Here is a 27,188-nt window from a genome sequence, read left to right as displayed (position 1 = left end):
CTATGGTAGGTCTTAAAGGGTTAAAGGGAAACGTGAGCTTTACAAACTTTAACCTTCCTGCAGAAAAACGAAACCAAATAACTTTTGTTCTGCAGACACAAGAAGAACCGAGCGGCTGCCAGCGACCTGCTGACGAGGTTGAAGGACAACAGAGACCTGCAGAAGTTCCTGCAGGACTGCCAGGAGGTAAAGCGCCGCCATTCAAACACACGAAACACCCAGAGTGCAGAGGGCGTAGCCTCTGCTTCAGCTGCTGGTGTCTGAGCTCGTTTGCCGACTGTGTGTCCTCAGCTGTCCCTGTGGATCAACGAGAAGATGCTGACCGCTCAGGACATGTCGTACGACGAGGCCAGGAACCTCCACAGCAAGTGGCTGAAGCACCAGGCCTTCATGGCTGAACTGCAGTCCAACAAGGAGTGGCTGGACAAGATCAACAAGGTGAGCAGGGAGGAGGCGGAGTCAGACCGGGGAGGGAATCGGTGGACTGAAGTACGCAGCACAAATGTGTAGATGTGACGTTGTTTTCTGCTCTGACGATTGGTTGAAACCTCCTGTGCCGCAGGACGGGCAGACGCTGACGGCAGAGAAACCAGACACGGAAGCCATGGTGAAGGAGAAGCTGGCGTCCCTGCAGACGATGTGGGACGAGCTGGAGTCGACCACGCAGACCAAAGCCAAGTGTCTGTTCGACGCCAACAAGGCCGAGCTGTTCACGCAGAGCTGCGCCGACCTCGACAAGTGGCTGGGCGGGCTGGAGGCGCAGCTGCAGTCGGACGACTACGGCAAAGACCTCACCTCGGTCAACATCCTGCTGAAGAAGCAGCAGGTGAGGACGAGGCGTTTGTTATTATTGACTCGATCAGCTGTCTGAGGGTTTCCCCGTAAACTGGTGCATGAAGGAGGAGAAACCTGGACCTTTGATTTCATGCTAACAGCAGGGCAGGGCGGGCCCCGGCCCCCCCTTCTTTAGGCACGCCCCTGACGCGTGTTATTCTGCACAGAAACAGCTTTTTTCCTAATCAGATAATTATTGATTGAAGCTCGTCGTTACGAGTCCTCCATCGTTACGCTTTCTAAGCAGCTTTTACATAATTCAGCCTCACACTCGCTCCTCTTACGTAATCTTCACTGGAGTGTCGAGCCCACGCTCAGAGCGCGGACAGCCGTGTTTGTGGGGACCTCGCCGTTTTACCACCGGTGATGGTTTTAAAGGTGGAGGTCCTCGATGGTGCCGCTGATGGTTTTATTAATGTAGGAGTAACAGGGAGGTCCTCACAGAGATGGTAAAACAGGAGCGTGTGTGTGGTGTTGGAGGGAGATCATTAGCAGAGTGTTTGATCCTCAAACAGAGAGAGAGGAAAACAAACCCTCCTCCTCCTCCTCGTCTTCCTCGCTGCTCTAATTTTAGTTCAGGCTGTCCTGTTTCTGCTGCGGACGTTCTTTGGTTTGTCGTCGCTTCTCGGACGTCAGGAGATTTTTTATTTTACATTTTTGACAATACTGAAGATAAGACGAGGCCTCAGAACCAGTTTTTAAAATATATTCTTTAATTTTATAATTTTTTTAACACCATATGTTTGGTTCTTCAGTGAGCAACACTGTTTTTAATTTAAAGTATTTTTATTTAATATTTTTTATACATGAATTCTATTTTAATGTTAACTTTATGATTTGATTTATTTATTTATTATTATTATTTATTTATTTGACTGTTTTGTATTTTTACTCATTAACTGAGTTTTAAGCTTCTCTTATTTATTTTATTTATTTTTCTTTGTTTTTGCTGCTTATTGATTTTTGAAACCAAATGAAGTATTTTATTTTTAAAATGTTGATTTTATTAAGTTTTTAGGTCTTAATTTTTTAATATTTAGATTTTTCTGTGGATATTTCTCGCTTTGTATTTGCTCCTCATCAGAATATTTTCTGAAGGTATTTTATTAAATTATTTTATTTTCCTCGTTAAAGCAAAAAGATGCAAATAAAGCAACATCGTACCGATGATTGAACCGAATATCAGAAAAACTTTTCCTGTTTCTGCTGCGGACGTTCTTCGTGTTTGTCGTCGCTTGTCGGACGTCAGGAGATTTTTTATTTTACATTTTTGACAATACTGAAGATAAGACGAGACCTCAGAACCAGTTTTAAAAATATATTCTTTAATTTTTTAACACCATATGTTTGGTTCTTCAGTGAGCAACACTGTTTTTAATTTAAAGTATTTTTATTTAATATTGTCTTTTTTTTACACATGAATTCTATTTTTAATGTTAACTTTATGATTTTATTTATTTAAATATTATTTATTTTTTGGACTGTTTTGTATTTTAACTGAGTTTTAAGCTTCTCTTATTTATTTTATTTATTTTTCTTTATGGTTTCTTTTTGCTGCTTATTGATTTTTGAAAGTAGATTTTTGAAATGAAGTATTTTATTTTTAAAATGTTGATTTTTATTTCGTTTTTAGGTCTTTATTGCATTTTTTAATATTTAGATTTTTCTGTGGATATTTCTCGCTTTGTATTTGCTCGTCATCAGAATATTTTCTGAAGGTATTTTATTAAATTATTTCATTTTCCTCGTTAAAGCAAAAAGATGCAAATAAAGCAACATCGTGCCGACGATTGAACCGAATATCAGAAAAACTTTCAGCTCTGTTGAAACAAACTGTTTGTCTTAGACGTCATTCACATATTTTCTGTGGGGGGCTGCAGCGCCGTCTTCTCCCCGTCTCACCTGTAAACTGTCCTCCTGCAGATCCTGGAGAGCCAGGTGGATGTGCGTCAGAAGGAGGTGGAGGAGCTGCAGAAACAGTCACAGGCCCTCAGCCAGGAGGGGAAAGGCTCCGAGGAGGTGGATGGACAGAGAGTCACCGTGGAGAGGAAGTTCCAGACGCTCCAGGAACCACTGAAGAAGAGGAGAGACCACCTCATGGCCTCCCGGGAGATCCACCAGTTCAACCGAGACGTGGAGGACGAGATCGTAAGTTCTTAATGTAACGAAGGTCAAAAGAAATGAGCCCAACAAAACGTTAGTAAAATACAAAATTAATGGATTAATTTGTGTGAAACATTAAAAGTAAACGAATTTGGAGACGAATAAAAATGAATCAAAGAAAAACTTCAGCAAAAAAAAAGAAAATATCCTTTAAATACAACAACACAAAAAAGTACATAAATAATTTATAATTTTTAATGTGATTTTGGTCCTTTAACGACGACACACATGTTTTAATAACATGAACACAAACGTCTCCGCGTTTCTCAGAAACGACTTTTGACAGAAGTCGTTTCTGAGAAGGAACCAGAAGTAAAAGCGTCAGAGAGGAAGTCGCCGCAGCTGCTGCGGTCGCACTGATGTGGGAATAACAGGTGACGTGTGTGTGTGTGTGTGTGTGTGTGTAGCTGTGGGTGGAGGAGAGGATGGCTCTCGCCACTTCCACCGACCACGGACACAACCTGCAGACGGTCCAGCTCCTGATCAAGAAGAACCAGGTACGCCTCACCTTTACCTGCAAACTGCACGTTTTTCACGTTGATGGTTTTTATTTCTAAGCACTTCCTGTTTGGGATTTTTGCAATATTTCAATATAAAAGCAGAAACCCTCATATCATCCGCTCTGTGACCTTTGACCTTCACAGACCTTGCAGAAGGAGATCCAGGGCCACCAGCCTCGCTACGACGACATCTTCGAGCGCAGCCAACACGTCCTGCGCGAGGACAGCCCGACGACCGAGCTGATCCGCCAGCGGCTCGCCGACCTGCAGTCGCTGTGGGAGCAAATCAAGAAGGAGACGGAGAAGCGCCACACGCGCCTCAGCGAGGCCCACGAGGCGCAGCAGTACTACTTTGACGCCGCCGAGGCCGAGGCCTGGATGAGCGAGCAGGAGCTGTACATGATGTCAGAGGAGAAGGCCAAGGTGAGGGGAGGAGCCGTGATGGCGTTGTGTTGTGGAGAAGACGGACGCTTTCAAACTAACAGAGCTCTGAGACGTGAGATCAGGAAGTCAGGTTTTAGTGCACTGGCACCTCGGTACATCATCTTACCAAACACAGTCAGCTTTGGAGGTGGATGTGTTCAGATTTTCAGAATAAAAGCATCTCTAAGGACAACATTTCCCCGATTATTTTCCTGCAGTTCTCTCTGACCTGCAGCAGCCCTGTGTTGCATTCAGGTACAGTGTCTTCTGTTTCAACTGTTAGATGTTTTAAAGGCCAGATTACTGAGTTAAGTTTGGTGATCAAACTGTGTGGGAGCATCTCACCTGCTGATCAGTGCTCAGCAACATCCTAACATCCAAATAACTGGAGCTCAGACGTCTCAGACGCTCCGTTTTCTTCTGTTGGAGCACTTTTAGCATCTTTATCCGACCAATAATACGGCTGCTGTGGGGTTATTGTGCTAACACGGTCGAGACCAGGGCTAGCAGACAGCTAGCAGCTACAGCCGCCTGTCAGTCAAAGAGGCCACGCCCCTAATAATGCAAGTTTTACGCCTAAACATAACTTAACCAGGTGAGTTATATTTGTCTCTGACTCCTGAAACGAACCCCAGAGAAACTGTTAACGTCTCCTCCAGTACAGAAAACCTGTCCTCTGCATATAGAGACGCTCTTATTCTACTTCCTGTCTTTTACTTCCTTTTAATCTTTAATCTGTACTTAATTAAAAGTTTTAACATGGGAGTCTATGGGGACAGACTCACTGCTGGAGCCTCTAGTGGACGTTAGAGGAACTGCAGCTTTTAACTTTGCTGTAAAATATCTTTAAACAGCTTAAAGCTTTTCTCAAACACTCCTCGACTCTTTGAACCATCTTGAGGAAACATCCTGCACGATTTAAATAAAGACGATGTTACAGAGAGTCGGTCAGTCCGTGTTTCGGTCCTCATGGCTAAAAACTTCCTCTTTCTCGGTTTTCGGGCACCTCCCGTTTCCTCTCTTTGCTTTTGTGTTGGTATCAGACTGTTTCTGCTGCTCAGCTCAGTCTAAAAACTCTGGAGGCGAGTGATGTTTTCACTTGAACTCTGCAGGTGAGGGGAAACTGTCAGAGCTGTTTAACATTCCCGACTCTTCTCAGCTTCCTTCACTTTTCTTTTCCTCAGCATCTCGTCTCCTTTCTCACTTCTTGTTTCTGATTCTTTAATTTAGTTTCTTTTTGAATCATGTTGGAAAGTCCAGAGAAATCTGAGCTTTTGCTTCTGTTAAAACCAGCCTGTGTGTGTCGATAGGACGAGCAGAGTTCGGTGGCCATGCTGAAGAAGCATCAGATCCTGGAGCAGGCGGTGGAGGACTACGCCGACACCGTCCACCAGCTGTCCAGCACCAGCCGGGGCCTGGTGGCCGCCGGGCACCCCGACAGGTGAGGTCGTTTCCTGCTTTGTCACAGAGAGGAATGAGTTTAGCGAATAATGAGGATTTAAAATCTGTCCTGCAGCGAGCGCATCGGCATGCGTCAGTCTCAGGTGGACAAGCTGTACGCCGGCCTGAAGGATCTGTCCGAGGAGCGCCGCGGGAAGCTGGACGAGCGTTTCCGCCTCTTCCAGCTCAACCGGGAGGTGGACGACCTCGAGCAGTGGATCGCCGAGAGGGAGGTGGTGGCCGGATCGCACGAGCTGGGACAGGACTACGAGCACGTCACCGTGAGTTACTCGATCAGCCGCGTCCTCGCGCCGTGCCGGCGCCTCCTCGCGCCGTGCAGGCGCCTCTGTGCACGTAAAAAACCTGACGTGTCCATGAAAACTGGACGTCACGAAGACTTTAAGGCACCACGTTGTTTGTGAGCGTGCCCATTTCTATTTCCTCTCCTGTTGCAGATGCTGCAGGAGCGTTTCAGAGAATTCGCCCGCGACACGGGCAACATCGGCCAGGAGCGCGTGGACGGCGTCAACAAGCTGGCGGACGAGCTGATCAACACCGGCCACGGCGACGCCGCCACCATCGCGGAGTGGAAGGACGGCCTGAACGAGGCCTGGGCCGACCTGCTGGAGCTCATCGACACACGGACGCAGATCCTCGCCGCCTCCTACGAGCTCCACAAATTCTACCACGACGCCAAGGAGATCCTCAACCGCATCCTGGACAAACACAAGAAGCTGCCGGAGGAGCTGGGCCGCGACCAGAACACGGTGGAGACCCTGCAGAGGATGCACACCACCTTCGAACACGACATTCAGGCGCTGGGAACGCAGGTGAATATTTATCCTCCATCTTCTCTTTCCCGCCGAGCCGGGATCTGTGCGAGCGCTCGTCCCGTTAAACGAGGTCGTCCTGATTATCTTCAGTCTCGCTGAATCAGAAACTCAAACTGATATTTTCCAATGAGAAATGAAGGCAGTGACGTTATTTAGAGCTGATGGAGACTATCGTCAGGTTTTCCTTCCTCGTGTGTTTTTCCGTATGTTGAAACGTTTCCGTGTTGCTTCCCTCGCAGGTGCGGCAGCTTCAGGAGGACGCCGTTCGCCTGCAGTCGGCGTACGCCGGAGACAAAGCCGACGACATCCAGAAGCGAGAAGGAGAGGTGAGCCTCGGTGTCGGGCAGCAGAGGTGCAGAGAAACCACATCAGTTCACTCACCCTGATCATCCTCTTACTGACCAATGAGCTGGACGCAGCGCTGACGTCGTGACGTCACCTTAAAAGGCCGTTTGCCTCGCGCATGCTGCACTGCTGCCGCACTAACACCGCACTCTTCCTGCGCAGCTCAGCCGCTTTGTCACATGACTAATTGTAGCTCTCTGAGACACTCGGACACGAGCTGGAGTCGCAGATCGAGAGGTGAAGGGAAGCTGAACGTTGTTACAGGGCATGGTCAAAATCCTGGGAACACACTTCCAGCTTTGTGTTCTTCCCATGATGAGGAAAAATCGTTTAAAACCAGAGTTAGAGGTGAACGGGAGCGTGGCGTGCAGAATCGTGCACGGCTCACCGCTCTCCATTAAAATGCAAGTTTAATATCTGATTGCTCCGCCCACTTTGGGCGCTGCAGTTTGAGGTGAGGATCGTTTTTGGACTCATAAATTTCATGCTTTTAATGATTGAATCACTTTTTCTGTGAGTGTGCAGCAGCGTAACAGATGTGTCCAGATGTGCAGTTTTAACACGTTTCTCTCACATCAGCGTCTTTGTGTGACGGTTCATGACACACGTGTTCTTACAGTCACGGCTGCGAGCGCCCGTCGAGCTCGACACGAAGCCTCATTTTCATATCAACTGTTTTTACTCTTTGCACTCGTTGCTCAGCGCTCGCTGTAGAAACATGTAAGTGTGACTCCATCTTTGCCCGTCAGCTGAGGTTACAGGCGGTCTCATCACCTCCAGCTCTCACGTGTCCTCAAACAGCTCAGCGTCACGTTTCTGTAAATCTGGACCAGTGACTGTAGAAAACATGGACGACGCGACCCCGCCTCCTACCATTGTGAAAAAATGAAGCCAAAATACCCGCTTGTGGAGGCTGCCATCTTGCAAATTTGGAGCCAGAGTCTGCGCGGTAGTGACTTGAGGTGGAGCGACTGTGTAACGCTCCCGCCCACACACCCGCTGGACGTGACCGCAAACACGCCCCCCCCCACTTTTTACGTAGCCCGGCTGCTCGAGTTTTTTTGCTGGTTTACCGCGACTGACGACTCGTTTAATTAAGGTAAATACAACCATGTCACTGTTATAAAAAGACACACAGCTCATCATCTTATAGTTCTAAAATCACTCTGTTGTTAATTCGTTAGTTAGATTAGCCGCTAGCATACGCACTGTGTTGGAGGCTTGTTGCTTGTTGCTCATCTTAGCTAGCTAGGTCTCAGGAGCTAGCTATGGACGGTAGTTACGGATTAGCTTACAAACACGTTTAACTTACCGAAAAAGTGCAGCGGGGCCTCGGGTCCTTCTGTCGGGTAGTCCAGTTTACTGAAGAACACCTCAGGCTGTCAGGTTAAAACACTCGGTCGTGTTTTCGTAGCGTAAACGCTGGGCGTCCTCTCAGAGCCTACGCTCTATCTGCTATTCGCGAACAGAGATACGCAAGTTTCTCTGTGACTGCAGCTGTCAGTCAAAGCTCTTATGATGACGTTTCACCCCAATTTAACATCACCGCGGTAGGAATTAGAATCAAACTTATGGGAAAGGAGACTTGGACATCAATCAGCGTGATGAGAACTATTGAAAACAAAAGAAAGAATCTTTGGAAAAAAATTATCTAAGGAGAATAAATTTTTTTTAGTCTGACCCCAGTCCCATCCGCTAACATGGAGGAGGCGGGGTTTATGACCTATACTGCAGCCAGACACCAGGGGGCGATAGAGACGTTTTGGCTTCATTTTTGGGGAACTGTCGCGTCGTCCATGTTTTCTACAGTCAATGATCTGGACGGTTTAATTAAACGTTGGTGAAAAACCTTCAAATGAGGACTTGACTCCAGAGAGGAGGCGACGTGCTGGGCTGAAAGAGAAGCAGCTGAGCAGCTCGCACACCTCGTGGCTCCGCCTCTTTTTGTTTGGCAGTCCGGTGCTTTGCCAAACAGTGATTTGCAACATTTCCGTGTTTTTCATGTGTAATATCTTTATGTTGGTAAACAGGGTTTACAAACAGGTTCAATGTAACATTTTAAAATTACACGTTTTTCAAGCATCTTCATAACTCTGTTACTGTAATCACATTCTAACCAATCCGGCTTTTTGTGCACTTCAAATATGTTTGCAGAACTCTGGTGATTGTTGCATTATGTGCATTATCCTCTGGTCCAGATCGCTCTGAAAGAAGACATTTTTAATGTCAACGAGACATTTACCTGGATAAACAAAGGATACGTAAACGTCACTGCCAAAAACTGATTGTGATACTTTGTGACAGGTTGTTTGAGGCTTATGAGAGACACATTGTTTCATAGATACATTGTTTCATAGACCAACAAGTTATTTATAGCAGTTTAAATGCGAGGAATCATTTTTTGGCGCTGGCATTAGTATTTTTACGGGGGGGTGGTGCCGGCCCGATACGGCGTCACTATTTGTGCTTTGTAAACACGATGTCGCTCTGTAACCTTTAACAGAGTAAAAGGATCCTAAACAGGCCGACCTGCTGTCGGCGTTCCTTCGTTGTTAGCAGAATAAATGTAATGATGCCGATGTAGTGCTGAAACTCGTCCTTGCTTCTGATTGGTCAGATGCCAACTGGCTGTCATGTGACCTTTGAGCCCACTGGGATAAGTGAAGCCAGGTGAGCAGGAGGAATCCCGGACTTGTCGTCAGTTCGGCTCTCGGGTTTCGGATTCGCCGCGATGAAGAGAAACGTCACGCTCCAATAAAGTGGAGCCGTGCCTCGCGCGAGCTGCTGGGTTTGCTCCGTGTTCATGTCAGCCCCGCCCTGATGGAGCTGGACTGTTGATGCTGAGCACTGAGTGTTTTTGATGGCGTTGTGTTTTGACCATTCCCTGTATGTCCGTTTCCTCCCTGACCGCCCAGAGGAGAAAGGCAGAGGTGAGACTCTGTTTACCACAAACGTCGGCTTTGCATCAGTCTTCATTTTGGCTGCAGTTTTAGGCTTCCTTTCCTCCAGCCTGACTAAAATGTTGATGAGCTGCAGTAACATTTTAGTCCTTCCCATGCAGCTTAGTGTTTCCCGCAAACGCTGCGAACATTTGTTCTTTGTCTCCGCTCGCCTGGGCCGCAGAGGGGGTTAAAACAAGCGCTGCTCGTAGTTTGAGTCTGCTGACTCGGCAGAGACAGAAGACGACAGACTGACAGTTTTGGCCTCCAGCGAAGCTTCTTTCAAACTCTTTTTAAATAGTTTGAGTCTTCCTGCAGCCACGACTCCATCAGCTGACGAGTCGCAGAGTCAGAGGGGTTATTCTGAAACGATGACGGTCAGCCGGGCTGTTCGGCTCTGTAAGCATTCACCCCGAACAACCCGCCTCCTCAAACACAGTGAAAACATCTGCGACCTGGATTCATCGAAAAATGTTACAAATACAACACAAACTGAAAGATGTGTGAGAAGCTTAGAAGACAAAATCTAATAAAAACTCCCAAATAATTCGATCAGTTTGATTAAAACTGGACTTTGATGTTTAGATTCAACACGTTTATGCAGAAAGTCACCAGTTAGTAACAAACACGTGCTTTTAATGAGTAACAATGTAACAATGTAATCTTTAACATTAGTAACATGTGAGGTACATTTAAGGTTTTTGTTCTTACAGCAGCTTTGAATGATTCACAGTTCAAAATAATCCTTCTTTATCTGATCCCCCGCCCCAGGTCATCCCATCTGAAACGGCTTTAGCTCCTCCCACTTTAAAACAGCATTGAACTGATTGGCTACATGTTGCGGTCCCCTCTCTGTGACATCATACAGATCCCAGAGTACCTTATTATTAGAAGCATGAAACTGGATCCGTCCACGCTTCCTTCTCAGATAGATGATACATCCTGTCTGCTTACGTCATCGTCTGAAACCTGAACAGAGCCCTGAATAAATAGATAACAGCTGATGTGATAACTGATGGAAGTGCTGCTGTTTGCTCTCCAGCTTTGGCCTCTGCAGTCTGCACGTATGACTTTTTATTTGCTGGGATTGGCTTTTATTTGCGCCCTCAGGCTGTGACGCCCCCGACAGCACAGCTGGACGCCTGAAACACTAGATCTCCTGCCCCCCCCCCCCCCCCTCCCCCGTAATGATCTGAGTCTGGATGTCATCACTTCCTGTCCCCCTCCCTGATTCTCAGAGGCCCAGCCGGCTCCTTTTAGACTGCATTAATTAAACCAGGTCTTCTGAGGCTCTCGTCGCTCGGGGCTGACCGCCGCTCTTTGTCGTCTCCTCCCCCCTCAGGTGCTGGAGGCCTGGAAGAACCTGCTGGAGGCGGTGGAGGGCCGGCGGGCGAAGCTGGTCGACACCGGAGACAAGTTCCGCTTCTTCAGCATGGTGCGCGACCTGATGCTGTGGATGGAAGACGTCATCCGCCTCATCGAGGCTCAGGAGAAGCCCAGGTAGGAGGCACGGAGGGGGCGGAGCTTCCTGTAATGACTGTATCCCTCTACAGGTTTATTTTAAAACTCATCCTAAATGTTTTTGAATGACGCCGTGCTTGTTTTCAGGGACGTGTCGTCCGTGGAGCTGCTGATGAACAACCACCAGGGCATCAAGGCGGAGATCGACGCCCGCAACGACAGCTTCACCGCCTGCATCGAGCTGGGCAAAGCCCTGCTGGCCAGGAAGCACTACGCTTCAGAGGAGGTGGAGACTTTTCTCACTCGGAGCGAGCACGCCAAAGCTGCCGCGACATCCTTCATTACTCTGTTTGTGGTGATGTCATCGCTTTACTGAAGTCATGAACTTTTGAATCTTTCCTCCTCGCAGATTAAAGAAAAGTTGCTTCAGTTGACGGACAAGAGGAAAGACATGATTGACAAGTGGGAGGACAGATGGGAGTGGCTTAGACTGGGTAAGCGCCTCCATCCTGTTCAGTCTATAGTCCGAGGTGAGCGGGTGTATTTGGGTCTAAGCTGTGGATTTGCTTCCAGTGCTGGAGGTGCACCAGTTCTCGCGGGACGCAGGTGTGGCCGAGGCGTGGCTGCTGGGACAGGAGCCCTACCTGTCCAGCAGGGAGATGGGGCAGAGCGTGGACGAGGTGGAGAAACTCATCAAACGCCACGAGGCCTTCGAGAAGTCGGCCGCCACCTGGGAGGAACGCTTCGCTGCGCTGGAGAGGCTGACCACGGTGAGCGCGCGCCACGGGACAGTGCCGTCACCGGATTAAATCTCAGCTCTGAAAAACGAGACGTTGACTTTGTTCTTCTGGTTTCAGATGGAGTTACTGGAAGTGAGAAGAAGGCAAGAGGAAGAGGAGAAGAAGAGACAACCGCCCGCTGAGGCCCAGCCCGCCGACGCTCAAAGGTAGGTGGAGGTTTCCTTTGTGTCGGAAACTTCTGGATACTGTGAGCGGCCATATTTCCTCAGGAACAGCTTTGTGTCATTGTCAGAGTCCTTTCTTCTGTTTTCACAGACACGTGTACAGTTGGCATTTGTGTTATTGTGACAAATATTATAAAGTTAACGAATGTTTGCACCTAAACCGTGCAGCCTGCTCGCCGAGGTGCGTCTAACTCTCTGCGCCGCTGTGCTTTTTGCAGGGTGGGCGAGCCGGCGTCTCAGAACGGGCTGCCATCTGACCAGGAGTCTCCCAGGGTTAGTTACCGCTCACTCACCTACCAGAAATACAGCGGCGCCCTGCAGAGCCGCAGGGGCGCCGCTGCACCCTGAGCTGCACCCACATCACACACACGTGCTCACATCTCCAGCATTTATCGTTTGCTCCTTTCTGATTATTAATGTCTTATTTTAAAACGAGTTTAGCTTCCCAGGCGTAATCTTCTTCTCTGGTATTTGTTTACTGACATGAGGACTCACAGCTGATTGGCTGTTTGCACTTCAGCATCACCTTTGAGTTTGAGAGCTTTTACTTTGGTGGGAACTTTTAATATGGACCAAACTTCCCTGACGTTCCAGTTTGTTCAGGCTGGACAAAGACAGGAGGAAAGCAGTGTTTCTGTTCTTTCACACACAAAAACAAACCAGAGTTTTAAGCACTCCTCATTTGTCTTCCCCTCCGTCTCCTCTTCCTCTCTCTCAGCTCGACACTCCTGTCATCCTCTCCCCTCAGTTCCTTATGTTCCTGCTAGTTTATGTCATCATTTATAAACTCACCCTGTGGAATATGAATGACTGAGGACACAAACATCTCAGAATTCGCCTTAAAGCCACAAACTGCCACTTAAAGCATTTGTTCCGTTTTCATAGAAGAGATTTTTTCTGAAATGTAAATCGTGGTGTCGTCAGCATATCGTGACTCACCATGAAACAAAACCAAAGACGACTTAAATCAGTTCATCAATCATTAAAACTGAGGCTGATTTATCCTGATGTTAAGAAGAAGCACGTCTTACTGTTCTTGTCTTACAATAAAACCTTTAAGTTTAGTTCGATCGATAACACTTTCAATTCAGTTTTATTTGTACAGCACCAAATCACAACAGACGCATCAAACCCAGAGAAAAACAATCACATGACCCGCTATGAGCGAGCACTCTGGTGACAGCGGGGAGGACAAACCCCCTTTGAACAGGAAGAAACCTTCACGCTCGATTCCAAACAGATGAAATATGTAACAAATACCTTAAATAACTTAATAAAAATAGATACAGTTTGAAAAGATATCTTAATATAGCAAAAAAGTTTTGAATTAAAAGTATAATAAAAATATTAATGATGTAAATTTATAACAAAGTAACTACAGAATTATTCCTACAGTAACAGGCTGTAGCCAGTAGGAGGCGCCTCGAGCCTGTTGTTGCAATTTGTTCACTAAATATAGTAAATCATGACTCATGTTAGTTTTTATGTATTTGTGAGAACGCGTGACGTTAAATTTAAAGTCGATCATTGATACCAAAGTTAAAAAACAAACAAAGAAGTGCAGGTACCGCTCCACCTGTGCCTACGTCCACAGACCATTCATAAAACGCGTGTCCATCCTTTCCATGTAACTCTGTTAAACACTCTATTATCTCTTTAATATTGTACTTATAAAACCATTAAAAGCATATTTGTGCATTAATGTAAGTTTAAATTAAAAAGCTGATTTATCAGCTGACACAGTGGAAACTAAAGGGAAAGATGATAGTAACACATGTATAACTGCGCTGTTTAACAGTGAACTCCACCTGTGCACACCAGAGGCAGCCCCGCACTTACACTTTCACCTCCATCTTTCCTTCATGTCGTACTTACAGCCTTTACGACTCATTTGTCACAAACCCATTCCTCATACTGTGACATACACCCAGTGGCCACTTTAATGGGAACACTCCAACGCCATCAAGTCTTACTGATCAGACTTTTTAAACTTAAAATCAATCTTCTGTTCCCGCTGAGGTCCTAGTTGGCGTTGTGTAGCCGCTCCGCTGTACTCGGCCCCTGAGTGTATGTCCACTGCTGCTACCTGCACTCATTACACCTACAACCCATGTTAAAATCATTCCTCATGTAAACCTGATTCTCCACACGTCTCACCGTGTGAGTTTCTCCTCGTTGTATTTATTGCTGTTGTATCACCGAGACGCTGTTTCCTGTCTCGTTTTCATTGTTTACTGTTGTCATTTCCTTTTTTCTGTTCACGGTTTGTTTTTGCATGTAGATGCAGTTCGTTCAGTCGTTCCCCGACTAACACACATGCCCCAATAAACCCGTCAGAACCAACCAGTCCACGTGTTGTCCATGCATACTTTTCACTTTTCTCTCCATGTACAGTGTTGGTGTTTGTGTTGCATGCTGTCACCATCAGTAGCATTTCAGTTGTGTTTCTGCATCTAATGTTTTTCACCAGTTTTCATCCGGGGGCTTTCCTTTAGTGAAATATTTTTAGTCAAGTCAAGAAAAAGATCGGATAAGCAAAGTGTTTGGTCCACTGACAAATCCAGGATATTTCAGTTCAATAAATCAGCGTTCCTGCTGTAAAGAGAAACAGTTTGTCCTACAGCGAGTCTGGTTTTACCTGTTTGGATTTAATCTGTACAACATCTGCACAGGCTTACAGATCTAAAATTATCTTCTATGTACAAGTTTATAATTCGCTAAGAAGGTTAGTTTCTAACAACTTCTATCACGCCAAAGGTTCAGGCTCAAGTTTAAATTCAATGATAACAAATCAGCGCAGTCTTTGGAGGATAGCATGGCTGTTGGCATCGGTTTAGCTCTTCAGTCATTAAGTAATTGTTCTAAGGAAAGACTGCTAAACAGGTCTTTGCTGTCAGGTGCAAAAATGTTTAAAAAGCAAACAAAAACCTGCTTCTGCGCCAGGCTTCAATCGTTCTTCAGGAATAGTTGATTGGATTGAAGTGGCCCAATTTTTGGTGGAGAAAACACTGAAACAGGAACACTTGGATCTGGTCTAGTCTTTAACAAGCTCAAATTCTTAGGAAAAACTGCTGTACTACATATAGGTAATAGTAGAAAGTTGGGACGCCTACATCTGATCCAGACTGTCCTTTGGTGAGAGTTCCTGGGATTGATCCAAGTCCTAACAAATCCCGTCAATAACTGGTCGAATGTTTGAGAAGCGGAACGCTGAAGCCTTGAGGAAACACTCAAGTAAAACCTCAGAGGATAACCCGAGCCCGGTAAAGTCTTCCAGCATCAGTTTCGCTCTCCGTGAGATCTAAACGAAAGCTCCCGGGATCGGTCCAGCTCTTCAGTTAAAGCTCCCGGGATCGGTCCAGGATCGGTCCAGCCGTCGAACTGCCCATTCGTCCATCCCTTGAAGAGCTCAGTAACGGGGTAATAAGCATCCGGTTGGAGTGGGTGTGGTGTGGAAAAAGTCAAATCTGTTTATGATACTAGGCCAATCGCCTTCTCCCCTCACCAACAATGACGCCCAGTAATGACTTCCAAGCAATTTTGTCCGTAATTGTTTGAGATTTGTTTTGGTGTGTTTTTGGTCTCACCTGTGCTTCTCCCCGTCCTCCTCTTTCTTCACGCTCGCCACCGTGTTGTGCGTTTGAGTGGTGTTGGGACTGTGCATGTGGTAAAGAGTGTAATCGCAGCATGTTTGCAATCTTAATATTTAATACAAATGTTCTAATCACTGCTGACATTCAGCTCGGCTCACACCCAATAACACTGAGCTAAAAAACGCTGCTTTACGAGGCTGACGCAGCTGATGTCAGAGGCTCGGTGGGCCAATCAGAAGTCTGCATAGTTGTGTTGGTTTGAGCAGTTCAGAGGTAGGGAAGTGGGTTTATTAACCTGATACAGGTGACCTGTTCATGTTCAGCTTGGTAGTTTTATACTTGGACCATACTAGAGTAGCTTTGCATGATCAATACTTCAAATTACTTTGGGCCACTCTCCCATTAACCCACCTTTTTTCTGATTGGTTGCTCCTCTTAAAAACACCTTTTTACCAGCCAGTGGGTGGGGCTTTCACTCTCTGACATCATCCAGATCCAATTGTAGAAAAAATTGGATGAAATGGTCATGTTTAATATGAGCGTCCACCACTGGAACAGCAGATGTATGACAGGAAGTTCGAATGGATTCACTTGACCAGTCGGCTGGCCAAAGTGGTGGCGAGCCTGGAGCCTCTGAGCCTCAGGTGTTGCCCCAGTATGCCGCCAGTTTGCCGCCAGTTTTCCTGGATTAACTTGTTTTTAATTAAGTTCTTGCCAACAGACATACTGCAGACCGCAGGCATGTGGTGTTCCTGCATCGGGGCAAATAATAATAACAATCATGTGGCCTGACATGAACTGAATGTCAGTTTAAAGGCAACAGAGAGCGAGATAATTGGATCCGTCCACTCAGAGTAGACAGCTGGTTTGGTTTAGTCCATTTTAATCTGCTTGCATTTTCCCAGGATTGGTCATCCTGGAATATTTGACATCAGTTGGGTTTTAGGAGTTTTACGTGAGGCAAGGGCAGATAAGTGTAGATTCAGGAGAGGCCGACAGTCGAATCCTTCTGGTCTCGTGTTTTAGTTCGTCCAAACTGCTCTGCATGCTGCAGCTCTCATAACTCTGATTCACAGCTCTCCTTCTTATTCACTCATAAACGAGTTTCTCCTCTGACCCTCTCTTCTGTTTCCAGGAGAACGTGGACGAGGTGGTGAACGGGGTGTCGGAGCCCAGCCCCGCTGGGTCTCCGGGGGCGTCTCGCAAGGGCAAGGCCAGCCAAGCTGCGACCCTGCCGGCCAAATCCCAACCTGACGCCCCCAAGCCCCTGCTGGAGAGCTTCCTGCACCGCAAACACGAGTGGGAGGGGCACAACAAGAAGGCTTCGAACAGGTGGGGATCACCTGCAGACACACCTGGAGAGAAATAATAACCCAAATAATTGTAATAACTGTTATTGTGAGAAAATAAAGCTCAGCGATGAGGTCGACGTCTGCTCGTGTCCCTGCAGGTCGTGGCACAATGTGTACTGTGTGATCAACCTCCAGGAGATGGGTTTCTACAAGGATCAGAAGAGCGCCAGTCAGGGCATTCCCTACCACAGCGAGATCCCCATCAGCCTGAAGGACGCCGTCTGCGAGGTGGCGCTGGACTACAAGAAGAAGAAGCACGTCTTCAAGCTGAAGTGAGTTTCAGACCTGATAAACAAGTCTGTATTTATACTGGACCAATCAGAAACACATCAGACGGCTTTAAGCAAAACGCTGCAGGTCTTTCATTTAAAGAAAGAACCCGACGGACGCCAGCGTGCGCGGTTTGAACTTCCTGCTAATGTGTGTGTTCACCTCCGCAGGCTCACTGACGGCAATGAGTATCTCTTCCAAGCCAAAGATGATGTAAGTATTAAAACACAGTATTTTAGCCTCAGTTTTTGGTGCGTCGTTCAGTTCTAGTCAACATCGCTGTTATTGTTAGTCTTACATCTGCTTTACATTAGAAATATGTCGATCATTTATTTGTTTGGATTGGAAATACAATCCACCTTTATTTATGGAGCACTTTAAAAACAACATGACCAAAGTGCTTTCCAGCAGAAAACAGAGATCAAAGTTAAAAACATTAACCAGACAAACAAAGTTAAATAACAATAAAATACATCAATGAAAAAAAGAAATCAGTAAATGTTAAATATTAAAACTGGTGCTGTCAGAGTTAATCTCGTTAAAATGGTGTTAATGCGGATCGCCCCGAGAGTGGGGCTGCACGCCGTCAACGCGTTAGCACGGTTAGCTCGCTTAGCTTGTTAATGCATTAGCACGGTTAGCTCGCTTAGCTTGTTAATGCTGTCGCTACCCGATCGGTACCCCGCATGCGCAAATCTTACGTCACTTCCTCTCTTTGCCAGCATTGCGACATTCAATATATTTGAATGACACGGTTAGCGCCCAGTTAGCTCTTAGCATTTCTCAACAGCTCTGCCTCCTTTTCGACTATCGGGACATTTAAACAATGGATAATCCGTATACAAACAAATTCACGCTTTTCTCCTCAACAGAGAGCGTTCCCCGATTGAACAACAGCGCCGTAAAATAAGAAGAATGGCGCCTAATTACAGACTTAATAATATTGACTTAGCAATGTGTCACGTGAAGATTCATCAGCCAGATGAAGTGTTTACTGACAATTGACAGTGATAGCGGACATCATCATCACTATACTTATCAATCCTCTCCACACAGACAAGCATAAACACACTCGACTGTCACTAAATCAAATTTAACACACGTTTGTAATGACGCCAATTCAGTTTACAATAGGGTTCATTCGCTCGGTCAGCAGGTGGCAGTATCCTCGTACACTGGGGAGTAAACTGCCATTAAACGAACAGCAGAAGAAGAAAACCCCTGCACATGCGCGGTACAGATCGGGGAGTCCTGATCCGTAACTATCTTTTTATTTTTTTGTTTTTCTCTACATTATATTAAATGTTTCATTATTGGAAACATTTTAAGAGATACTTATTATTCTGAACATCTTAACAGATACTCTGACCCGTAACTATCGTAAAACGCTTCAACCGGAAGTAGACACCTTTCGCGCATGTGGGGTACCGATTGGGTTTCTGGTACGGATCGGGTAGTGACAAATGCGTTAGCACGGTTAGCTCGCTTAGCTTGTTAATGCATTAGCGTCGGAGATTTGGTGCGTTAATGTGGTTATGACAGTTGCTATGATTTACACATTTTAACAAGATTAACGCTGACAGCACTAATGAAAACTAAATGAAAGGGTTGCAAATGATCTAAACAAGTGTACGTGTCCTGAAATGCGTTACATACGAGCGCTCACCCGGGTCATGGTGGTCTGGCGCGCTCGAGACGAAGGCCCGGGTCATGTGACCGTCGAGGGCGAGTGGTGTTACAGTGATTATGATGTAATGTTTGAGCTCATTTCTTCCTTCGTCTGCTTTTGTTTAGGCCCAAATAATTCTGATCTCATTATGCGCACTTTTTTAAAACCACCTGCAGCAGGTGATCAGGTGTAGCCGGCGGCGACTCGACGTTATTGGCGAGTTGTTTTTCTATCAGAGACATCATCAGCACTTCCTGCTCTAACTGCTTCCTTCCTCTTTGTCTCCTTCTGCTCGTGCTCCAGGAGGAGATGAACACGTGGATCTCGACCATCACCGCCGCCGTGTCGGGCGAGAAGCCCGAGGTCACGCCCAGCAGCCACAGCACGCCCGCCCCCGCCGCACGCGCTCAGACGCTGCCGGCCTCGGTCGCAGCCACGGCGACCGCCGAGTCGAGCCCGGGCAAACGAGAGAAAGACAAGGAGAAACGCTTCAGTCTGTTCAGCAAGAAGAAATAGACGCTGTTCTTCAGCCTCCCCTCCTCCTCCTCCTTCCCGTGGTGCTGTTTGGGGTCGCTCCTCGTTATCGAACGAACTTTGGTCAAATATTGTTGAAGATGTCCGACTTTTCTGCTCATAGCAACTGTCATAACCCAGAGCGCTCCAAATCGAATTACACTCGTGTAACCCAAAGCGTCGCCTCACATCATGTACTTAGAGAATAAGCGTTTTAACATTTGCAGCAGTTGCTACGTCAGGTCGCATCCCAAACAGCCTCTCCTCCTCTTCTTTCTTCCTCCTCCTCCTCGTCCTCTCCAGCATGCAAGCTCCGAGCCAAAACTCTCCACTCTGTGCCTATCAACCGTCCGGCTCAGAGCTCCAGCTACAAACACCCCCCACCTGCTTCTCTGCTCAGATCAGGAGCAGGAAATACCCGAAATCTGACTGAAGTGGTTTAAAGGCGGGGCGTGGGCGTGTGGGCGGGGTCTGCGACGCTTCAGGCAGCTGCTGTCGTTTAAACAACAAGGAGAACGCGACGTTAGAGGAGTTCCCACTTTCTTTACTCTTATCGCTGTTTTCTGTATCTCCCGTTCTCCCCGGCTTTCCCGTGTTTGCAGTTCGTCTCGGCGGGTTTTCCTTCTCGTTTTTTGTTTAGTTTTTTGGGGAAGTACTTCCTGTTAGAGTCCATCCTCAGCTTTCCTATTTTTTTGCGAGGCCTTGTCTTTGCAAGATGACGTGTATCCCTCTGTAGCGGGGAAAACCGAGGCCACGGCGGGGTGATTCTTTGAGCCGTCGAAGCGCAGAGACGAGTCGCTCGGAGCTTTTCTGACGCTTCGGTTTGCGCAATAAAACCGCAAAAAGCAAACGGTCGTCGCGGCGGTCCGTCTGGTTCCCGCAGCGACTCAGAGCGTTACCCTGCAGTGCTTTTGACTGTATGTATAACTTGTGTATAACAAACTGTTAAAAATAAACCTGTGTTTAATTTCACCTATTATTATTATTAATGCTATTAAGACCTACCGACCGTAATAAGCTTTGTTTGAGGATAACTTTCTTAACGGCGCGAACACTTAACCAACACGAATGAAGGAGCCATCGAGTCTCGATGGGAGAATAACTGCGAATGTTCGTTAACTCGATCTTTTAGGCGTTCGATGAAGTTTCTTTTCTACTTTTGCATTTCTGGAACGTCTCCTTCGGCCCTTTGTTGGCGTTTTTCCTCCTGTTTTTCTGTCTCACAGTTAAGCTAAGTCTAAGGTTTATTTAGAGCGGCGAGTATGAAGGCGTAGATGTACAAATAAAACACAAAGGTTACTTTAAGCATCGCTGTTGTTAGTGGATGAGCTGGTTTTAAAAAGCATTTACTGGAAGTGAGTAATGTTGGTGGCTTGCTTGTTGGCTTCAGCTCTCGGTTCTTTTTTTCTTTGAGATTTCAGACTTTTATCGCCAATGACGAGTCAAACTACAGCTACGGAAGTCCTTTCATGACAAAAGTCACACTTTTTTTATGGCTTCTAGTTAATGAGATCAGAGCTTCACGTTTGTTGAAGCTGAACAGGCTTCGCTCGCTGTAAGGATGTAGCTGGAAGCTAATGACGTGATTCTTGAGCCGTCTCATGAAAAACAGTTTGTTTAGATTTAATAAAGTTTTATTGGAGATTTTACACTAATCTGACATAAGTGCAGAAGATCTCCACTCGATTTGACTCGATGACTCATTAAATAAACTTTCACATAAATCTTAGAGAAAATAAACTCTAGGTTAAGTCTTGGGCTGCTGCTGGTCCCTCCTTTGATTACTGATTAATCTCTCGGGCTTTAAAACGTCAATAAACGGAAAAAAACAACATGACAGATCATTTTCTTATTTGAAATATTTGCTTTACTCTCAGGTGCCATTTTTGCTCGATAAACTTTTGGAAATTAGTTTTTGAGATAAAGTCTCTTCTGTTGCTGCACCACAAACTTTTGCCCCGCTTGGATGGAAATCACGTACACGGTAAATGACCTGCAAGCCCAACTTTAACACCAACGTCTAATCTGGAGTTATCGATTAAAATAGCTGCCAGAAAAGGCGAGTTCAGATTTAAAGGTGATTTCTTTGATGTACATTTATTGTTACAAAGTTGTCATTAATGGACTTCCGTAGGTGAACAAAAGTGAACAAAAACACCGAAATGAGCCCGAAACTATAAAAAGCGTGGGTGCGTGTGTTTTTCCACAGCTGGTGGTGGGGTTAGAAGGGGCGGGGCTTGAAACATCTTCACTCTGATTGGCCCTGAAATACTTCCTGTTCTCTTTCTGTTCTTTTGTTTTTTTTGTGCTTAATTTTCTGGCGATTTGATAAATATGTTGTGCATTCCTGTCACTGTAACCATAGTAAGATGAGATATTTCCTCATACTGCACAATCAATAATGCCACGATGGGAGGGTGGGCGGGGCCGGGGTTCGTAGGTGACGTAGTTGGAATGACGTGGACCGGGGGTCACTGCTAGTTGGATCTGCACCCGTAGACTTTTCCCCATCTCTGTTACATATGTGCAAAAAAGCCATTAAAATGCTTTTAAAAAGAAACCGTGAGACAGATTTTTATTTTTTCACTGAATGTGCGTGTGGGTGTGTCACAGTTCTGTAAATACAGACAAAGTACAGCTGTGAGTGATTAGTATCTATAAACTGATTTTATTTATGTGGCTCCTGTTCTCGACAGTACGGAGAAGCTTTAAGGCCGCATTAAGAAAACAAAGAGAGGAAGTCCACATGTGCAGGTTACTGTTGTTATTTCAAGATAAACGTCCACACTTGCTGTGGCCTCTGAGTTAGTGAGGTCATCCAGTTTTAATAATAAAGGAGGACGTGATTTCTGTTTAATGCATAAACACAGGCTGTTCATGTGAAACGTGTTATGCTGCTCAGAAAACGATGATGCATGTTTACATGTATGATGCATCCAGCTGATCTAAACGTCTTGTCGAGGGCTCAGCAGCAGTTTGTCTTGAAACAACTTTTTCTCAAAATGATCAATATTATTTTTCTTAATGTGGCCCTAATAATCTGTCGTACAACAGTTATCTCGACCTAGAAATAAAACTGTGGGCAGCACGTGGTGATGGTGGGAGGAAGAACTCCTTTAGAACTGGAAGAAGCTGTTTTTATCAGCTTTGACATTGATATGACACAAATCCAAATCACTGTTGTTTTAATTTTATTTTGTCTTTAATAAACTTCCATAGAGGGTATAAAAATTGCTCAAAGCACCTGGACAGGTGTGCAATCCATCACCTGCAGCCAGCTTACACTCAGGAGTCAACTCCATGCTCGTGTTTGGATGGTGGGAGGAACCCGGGGAGAACCCACGCAGGTACAAGGAGAACGTGCAGATTCAAACCCAGGACCTTGTTACTGTGAGGCAGCACTGTGTGCTAACCACTGCACCACCACGTTAATGACGTGAGCTGGAGGTTTTCTGTGAGGATCTGAGTTTAGGATTTGTTTACAGTGACGAACTTCAGAAGTCGAGCTGAACAGCAGCTGCACGGGCCGACGTCAGCATCACATCAACACGCCTTCAGCACATCGCTCGGTTCCTGCACAAGTGTTCAAAGGCAGCTTTTAAAATGATATAGGTTAGAATCAAAGAACATGACAATGCTCATAAGTTTAACTTCTACAGTTATTACATTTATTATTGTATTATTTATTCCTGCGGTTACAGACACAGATGGCATCAGGCTCCGGGTTAGAACGGAAAAGAGGAAAACTTGGAGTCAAAAAGAGTCTGAAGAATGGGAATGAAAAGGAAGGAAGATGTGGGGGCAAATAAAACATGTAGAGACGGAGTCGTTCAAACTGCTTGAAAATGTGTCTGAGACGAACTGCAGGACTAAAATAATCAGACGTCATCAATATCACAGAAAAGAGACACAAAATAGCTGTTATTGGGGGTTATTGTCAATAATCATGTGAACGTTTTTTGTTTTTATTTTAAGAAATCTCTATTTTAACCACCAGATGGCGCCAGTTGAACAGCAGGGCTGCGGTTTGTGGACCAAGTGGGAAAGCAGCTCCACATGAGCATAAAAACACATGAAGGGCCAAAATACATTCAGCCTCACAGATTCAGAGCAACAATCACAGGAGCACCTGTGAGGAGCACCTGGCTTTAGTGGAGAGGAAGAACTCCCTTTTGACAGGAAGCATTTATTTTTCCAAATGGATCATTACGGCTTAGCCATGGTCCACCTGATTGATTTATTTTTAACTTTTAAGTTATTACAAACAGAACAGACATGACTGGGGGATAAGAAAGAGAAATACACAGACGAGAAAAGGAAAGAAAACCAGATGAGGGACACTAAACTATCAGCTGGATCACCTGCTGGAGGCCACAGCAACAACCTAGATAAGTACAGGTAACACTAAGTAATATTGAGTGTTACTGAGCAGCACACCAGACCGACAACACACAATATGCTTTGAGGCAGCAGCTAAAGAAGATACAGTGTGTGTCTGTGTGTGAGCGCTTGTATTCAAAAGGTTTCTCCGTGTAACTATCTGATAGTGGGTGTGGGGCGCCATAAAGGACATCCAGGCCACAGACATCTAGAGGCTCCCCAGAGTGTGAGAGTCCAAGAAGGACCACCGGAGGGACAGCCATGCCACCCACCCAGGAAGAGCTGAGGAGAGTCCAAACTGGCAGGGAGGGGGGGGGGGGCACCCAGCAGCAGCAGCAGCAGCAGCAGCAGCAGCAGCAGCAGCAGCAGCAGCAGCAGCAGCAGCAGCAGCAACCATGCAGCCACCATGCAGCCACCATGCAGCCACCATGCAGCCACCATGCAGCCACCATGCAGCCACCATGCAGCCACCATGCAGAAGCTACAGGAAGCTACAGGAAGCTACAGGAAGCTACTGAGCTCTAATTAGCAGTCTGTGGCTGCAGACTAGTTAGCAGCCTTACCTGAGCACTCCAGCCTGTCATCCTAATATGGTCTCAGTGTGATGTCCATCTTTTATATACAGCCTGTGGTTTAAATGTTTACTGTTTACTGCCCTGTTGTTTGTGACACATGTCACTTTTCTCTCCGACCTCAGCACCGCGGACAGCGCCTCCCTCCCTGCTGCTGTTGGGATTTGTAGTTTTCTAAATTATTTTCCTGTGACGTGTGTATCCCAGAGAACACAAAGCCCCAGAGTGCTTTGCGGCCGTGCGTCCTCTCCAGTGGAGCAGGGGTGTTTCTCTCCCGAGTCCGAGCTGCGCCAAGCGCACGACACATCACCACAGGAAGAGCCACACCTTCAAAATAAAACCCAAGATTTGAGATTTACCAATATAACTTTGAGTGAGTCAGAAAGAACCAGAGGCAGAAAATCATGATTTGTGCCAAAGGGCAAGAGCGTCAATAAAAACTATCAGCTTTGAGTTAATAGAACATTACCCATTATTATGTTGATACTATTTTTGTAATTTTTGAGTATTTGAAGAAAGCTTATCATAATTATGATTCATGTTTGTTCTACTGCACTTTATTTTTGTCCTAGAACACGACCCCTGTTATGTTGGGTTTTTTGTAACCTTATACAGATGTAATCTGTCATCCAGCTTTCTTCGAACAGAAGAGTTTAACATGCTTTTATTTTGAAAAACTGTTGCGCTAACCATCTTTAATCAGAACTCCAAATCCTGCTCTCCGGTCTTTAAGTGATGACGTATGAACCCTGCTTCCTGGTCCAAACTACTGTGTTTATTAAGGCTGTTGTGTTTTTAACATGTTTTAATGTTTTGTGTCTTGTTCCATTTAATCTGAACAAGCCCCTAAAAACAGTCAGTGCTCACTGTCGGCCTCTGTTTTTATTACCACTGTTCATTTTAAAGCTCAGTTTTTAAAACCGTATGATGTAACTACAGCTCATGCAGCAGTATGTTAATGATATCTTATCTCAGGTGTGAGGTAATCCATCTATTCCCTAACCATCGGGAACCCTCATGTTAACTTATACGGAATGGAAAGAAAATTAGCATTTATCCTCCAGCTTCACTGTGCTAATGCTATGCTAACATAGCTGTGTAGCTAGCCACCACGTAGCACGTCATTATATAGCAGCTAGCCCAACTTCAGTAACTCTACAAACGTCACTGCTGTTTAGTTTTCTGTCTCCGTTTATGTTGGAAGTGATAACAGATATGGTCGTATATTTATATGGTATATTATGTTTAGGTGGAAGCTAGCGAGCTAACTCCCTGCTAACGTCGTTCTCTGTTAAATTTCATAAATTCTGTTTTCATAAAAACTTAATTGTTACAGCTGGCAGAGCAGCCACACATGATGTCAGACTTAAAGACTGGATAAACTTAAATTTAACTTAAAATTTAAAGAACTTTATTGTCATTGTAGTTATTTAACAAATTTTTTTGGTAGCTTACAGAGGCCAGCAGCAATAAAACAAGAAGCAGCAGTAACATAATAACCAAGTAAACATAGTAAAAGTTTAAAATATAAAGTAAGAAGAAGGCACTTAGCACAGTAAATAAAAATACAACAGTATTTACAGTGTGGTAGTTTAGTGCAAACATTAATGCCCAGTAAATAACTTTGTACATTAGCAGCAGACGTGACATGGGGTAAAGGAGAGAGGGAGGGTTAGCTATGGTGTGTTGGGGGACGGGTGACACAGGCTGCAGCTCTGGGGAAAAAGCTGCGCTTTAGTCTGTTTGTGCAGGTTCTGATTGGCCTGCATCTCTTCCCTGATGGGAGGGGTACAAAAAGTCTGTGGCCTGGACGGGTTGGATCCTTGATCATGCAGCTAGCTGGCTTCTGTAAACAGCTAGCATAGACCGTGTTGAGATTCGGGAGTTTGGTTCCACTGATCCTCTGGACAGTTTGATGGTCCGGGTGAGAGCTCGACGGTTTTCTGCAGTGCAGCTGAAGCACCACACAGTGATGCAGTGACAGAGGACGCTCTCTGCTGTGCTCCTGTAAAAGTTTACTAAGAGCCTGGTCGGCACATTCGCTTTTTAAAGTTTTCTTAGGAAGAAAAGTCTCTGCTGTGCTTTCTTCACTAAGTGGGATGTGTCCATGTGAGATCTTTGGTTATGTGTAGGCCCAGGAATTTAATGTCATTCACCCTCAACTTCCTCACCATTTCTGTGGAGGGGTGGTCGTGTTGTTTTCTTGGCTCTTCTGTCTCTACATCGATCTCCTTTGTTTCGGCAGTGTTCAGAACCAGCTCGTTGTTTCCACACCATCTGATTAGATGTTGGACGTCCTCTGCAGTGAGACTCGCTGTCTGATATCCTTCCCACTATTGTAGTGTCGTCAGCAAACTTCACTGTGGTGTTAGAAGAGGAGTGGATGGGTTTGCAGTCGTGTGTGAATAGAGTGAAGAGAGCTGGAGTGAGAACGCAGCCCTGCTCCTGTGTTCATGGTGATAGCAGATGATGTAAGGTTGCCCAGCCTGACCTTCTGTGGCCTCTTTGTAAGGAAATCCAAAATCCACGAGCAGATCCATGATAAAGAGGCTGATAAAATATCAGAGAAAATAAAATCATTTCCAGCAACATCAAAGTGTCATACACATTAATACGATAACATCATGTAAGTAACTGAGTACTTTTACTGTGCCTGCTTGTAACTTGAGGTATTTTGATGCTGAAACTTTTGCACAATCCGGCTCCAAACTCCGCTTCAAGTCCCAAAGTCAAACGAACACCTGTCTAAACTCTTTCCTCTTTAATAAAATGACCAGTGTGAAACCCTCTGACGTCATGCTGCTGAGTCTGAGTAAAAGTACTCCGTCACTTCCTGATTCCGCGGAACCGACAGCTGAGCTGCGGGCCTTTTAATGGTGCTTTTATTTTAGAAGGCTCAGCATCGGAAGTTGGGCGCAGTGCTGTGTCGCGTGTCCG

The 27,188-nt window shown here is 45.7% G+C and overlaps 1 protein-coding gene across 2 annotated transcripts in view; it reads left to right on the top strand.

Moving 5' to 3' along the window:
* The window catches only part of LOC102785754 (spectrin beta chain, non-erythrocytic 1), a 101,520-nt gene extending 81,376 nt beyond the window's left edge, over positions 1-20,144 (top strand). For both annotated transcript variants that reach the window (XM_087849944.1, XM_087849943.1), the window contains 20 exons: positions 96-186; positions 292-438; positions 563-826; positions 2,758-2,982; positions 3,405-3,494; positions 3,642-3,920; positions 5,231-5,361; positions 5,437-5,641; positions 5,816-6,190; positions 6,433-6,519; positions 10,820-10,977; positions 11,086-11,224; positions 11,348-11,432; positions 11,512-11,708; positions 11,796-11,884; positions 12,121-12,175; positions 16,631-16,827; positions 16,946-17,119; positions 17,288-17,330; positions 19,090-20,144. In XM_087849944.1, the coding sequence (XP_087706070.1) occupies positions 96-186; positions 292-438; positions 563-826; positions 2,758-2,982; positions 3,405-3,494; positions 3,642-3,920; positions 5,231-5,361; positions 5,437-5,641; positions 5,816-6,190; positions 6,433-6,519; positions 10,820-10,977; positions 11,086-11,224; positions 11,348-11,432; positions 11,512-11,708; positions 11,796-11,884; positions 12,121-12,175; positions 16,631-16,827; positions 16,946-17,119; positions 17,288-17,330; positions 19,090-19,302 (3,244 nt within the window). In that variant the 3' untranslated portion in view covers positions 19,303-20,144. The remainder of the gene's footprint in view (positions 1-95; positions 187-291; positions 439-562; positions 827-2,757; positions 2,983-3,404; positions 3,495-3,641; positions 3,921-5,230; positions 5,362-5,436; positions 5,642-5,815; positions 6,191-6,432; positions 6,520-10,819; positions 10,978-11,085; positions 11,225-11,347; positions 11,433-11,511; positions 11,709-11,795; positions 11,885-12,120; positions 12,176-16,630; positions 16,828-16,945; positions 17,120-17,287; positions 17,331-19,089) is intronic.
* Positions 20,145-27,188: the final 7,044 nt, after the last annotated feature.

The sequence above is a fragment of the Neolamprologus brichardi genome, chromosome 13, assembly GCF_056152115.1.
Source record: "Neolamprologus brichardi isolate AB-2024 chromosome 13, ASM5615211v1, whole genome shotgun sequence".
Taxonomy (NCBI): domain Eukaryota; kingdom Metazoa; phylum Chordata; class Actinopteri; order Cichliformes; family Cichlidae; genus Neolamprologus; species Neolamprologus brichardi.
Note: the sequence above shows the minus strand (reverse complement) of the source record. Positions and strands in the feature narration are given on the sequence as shown.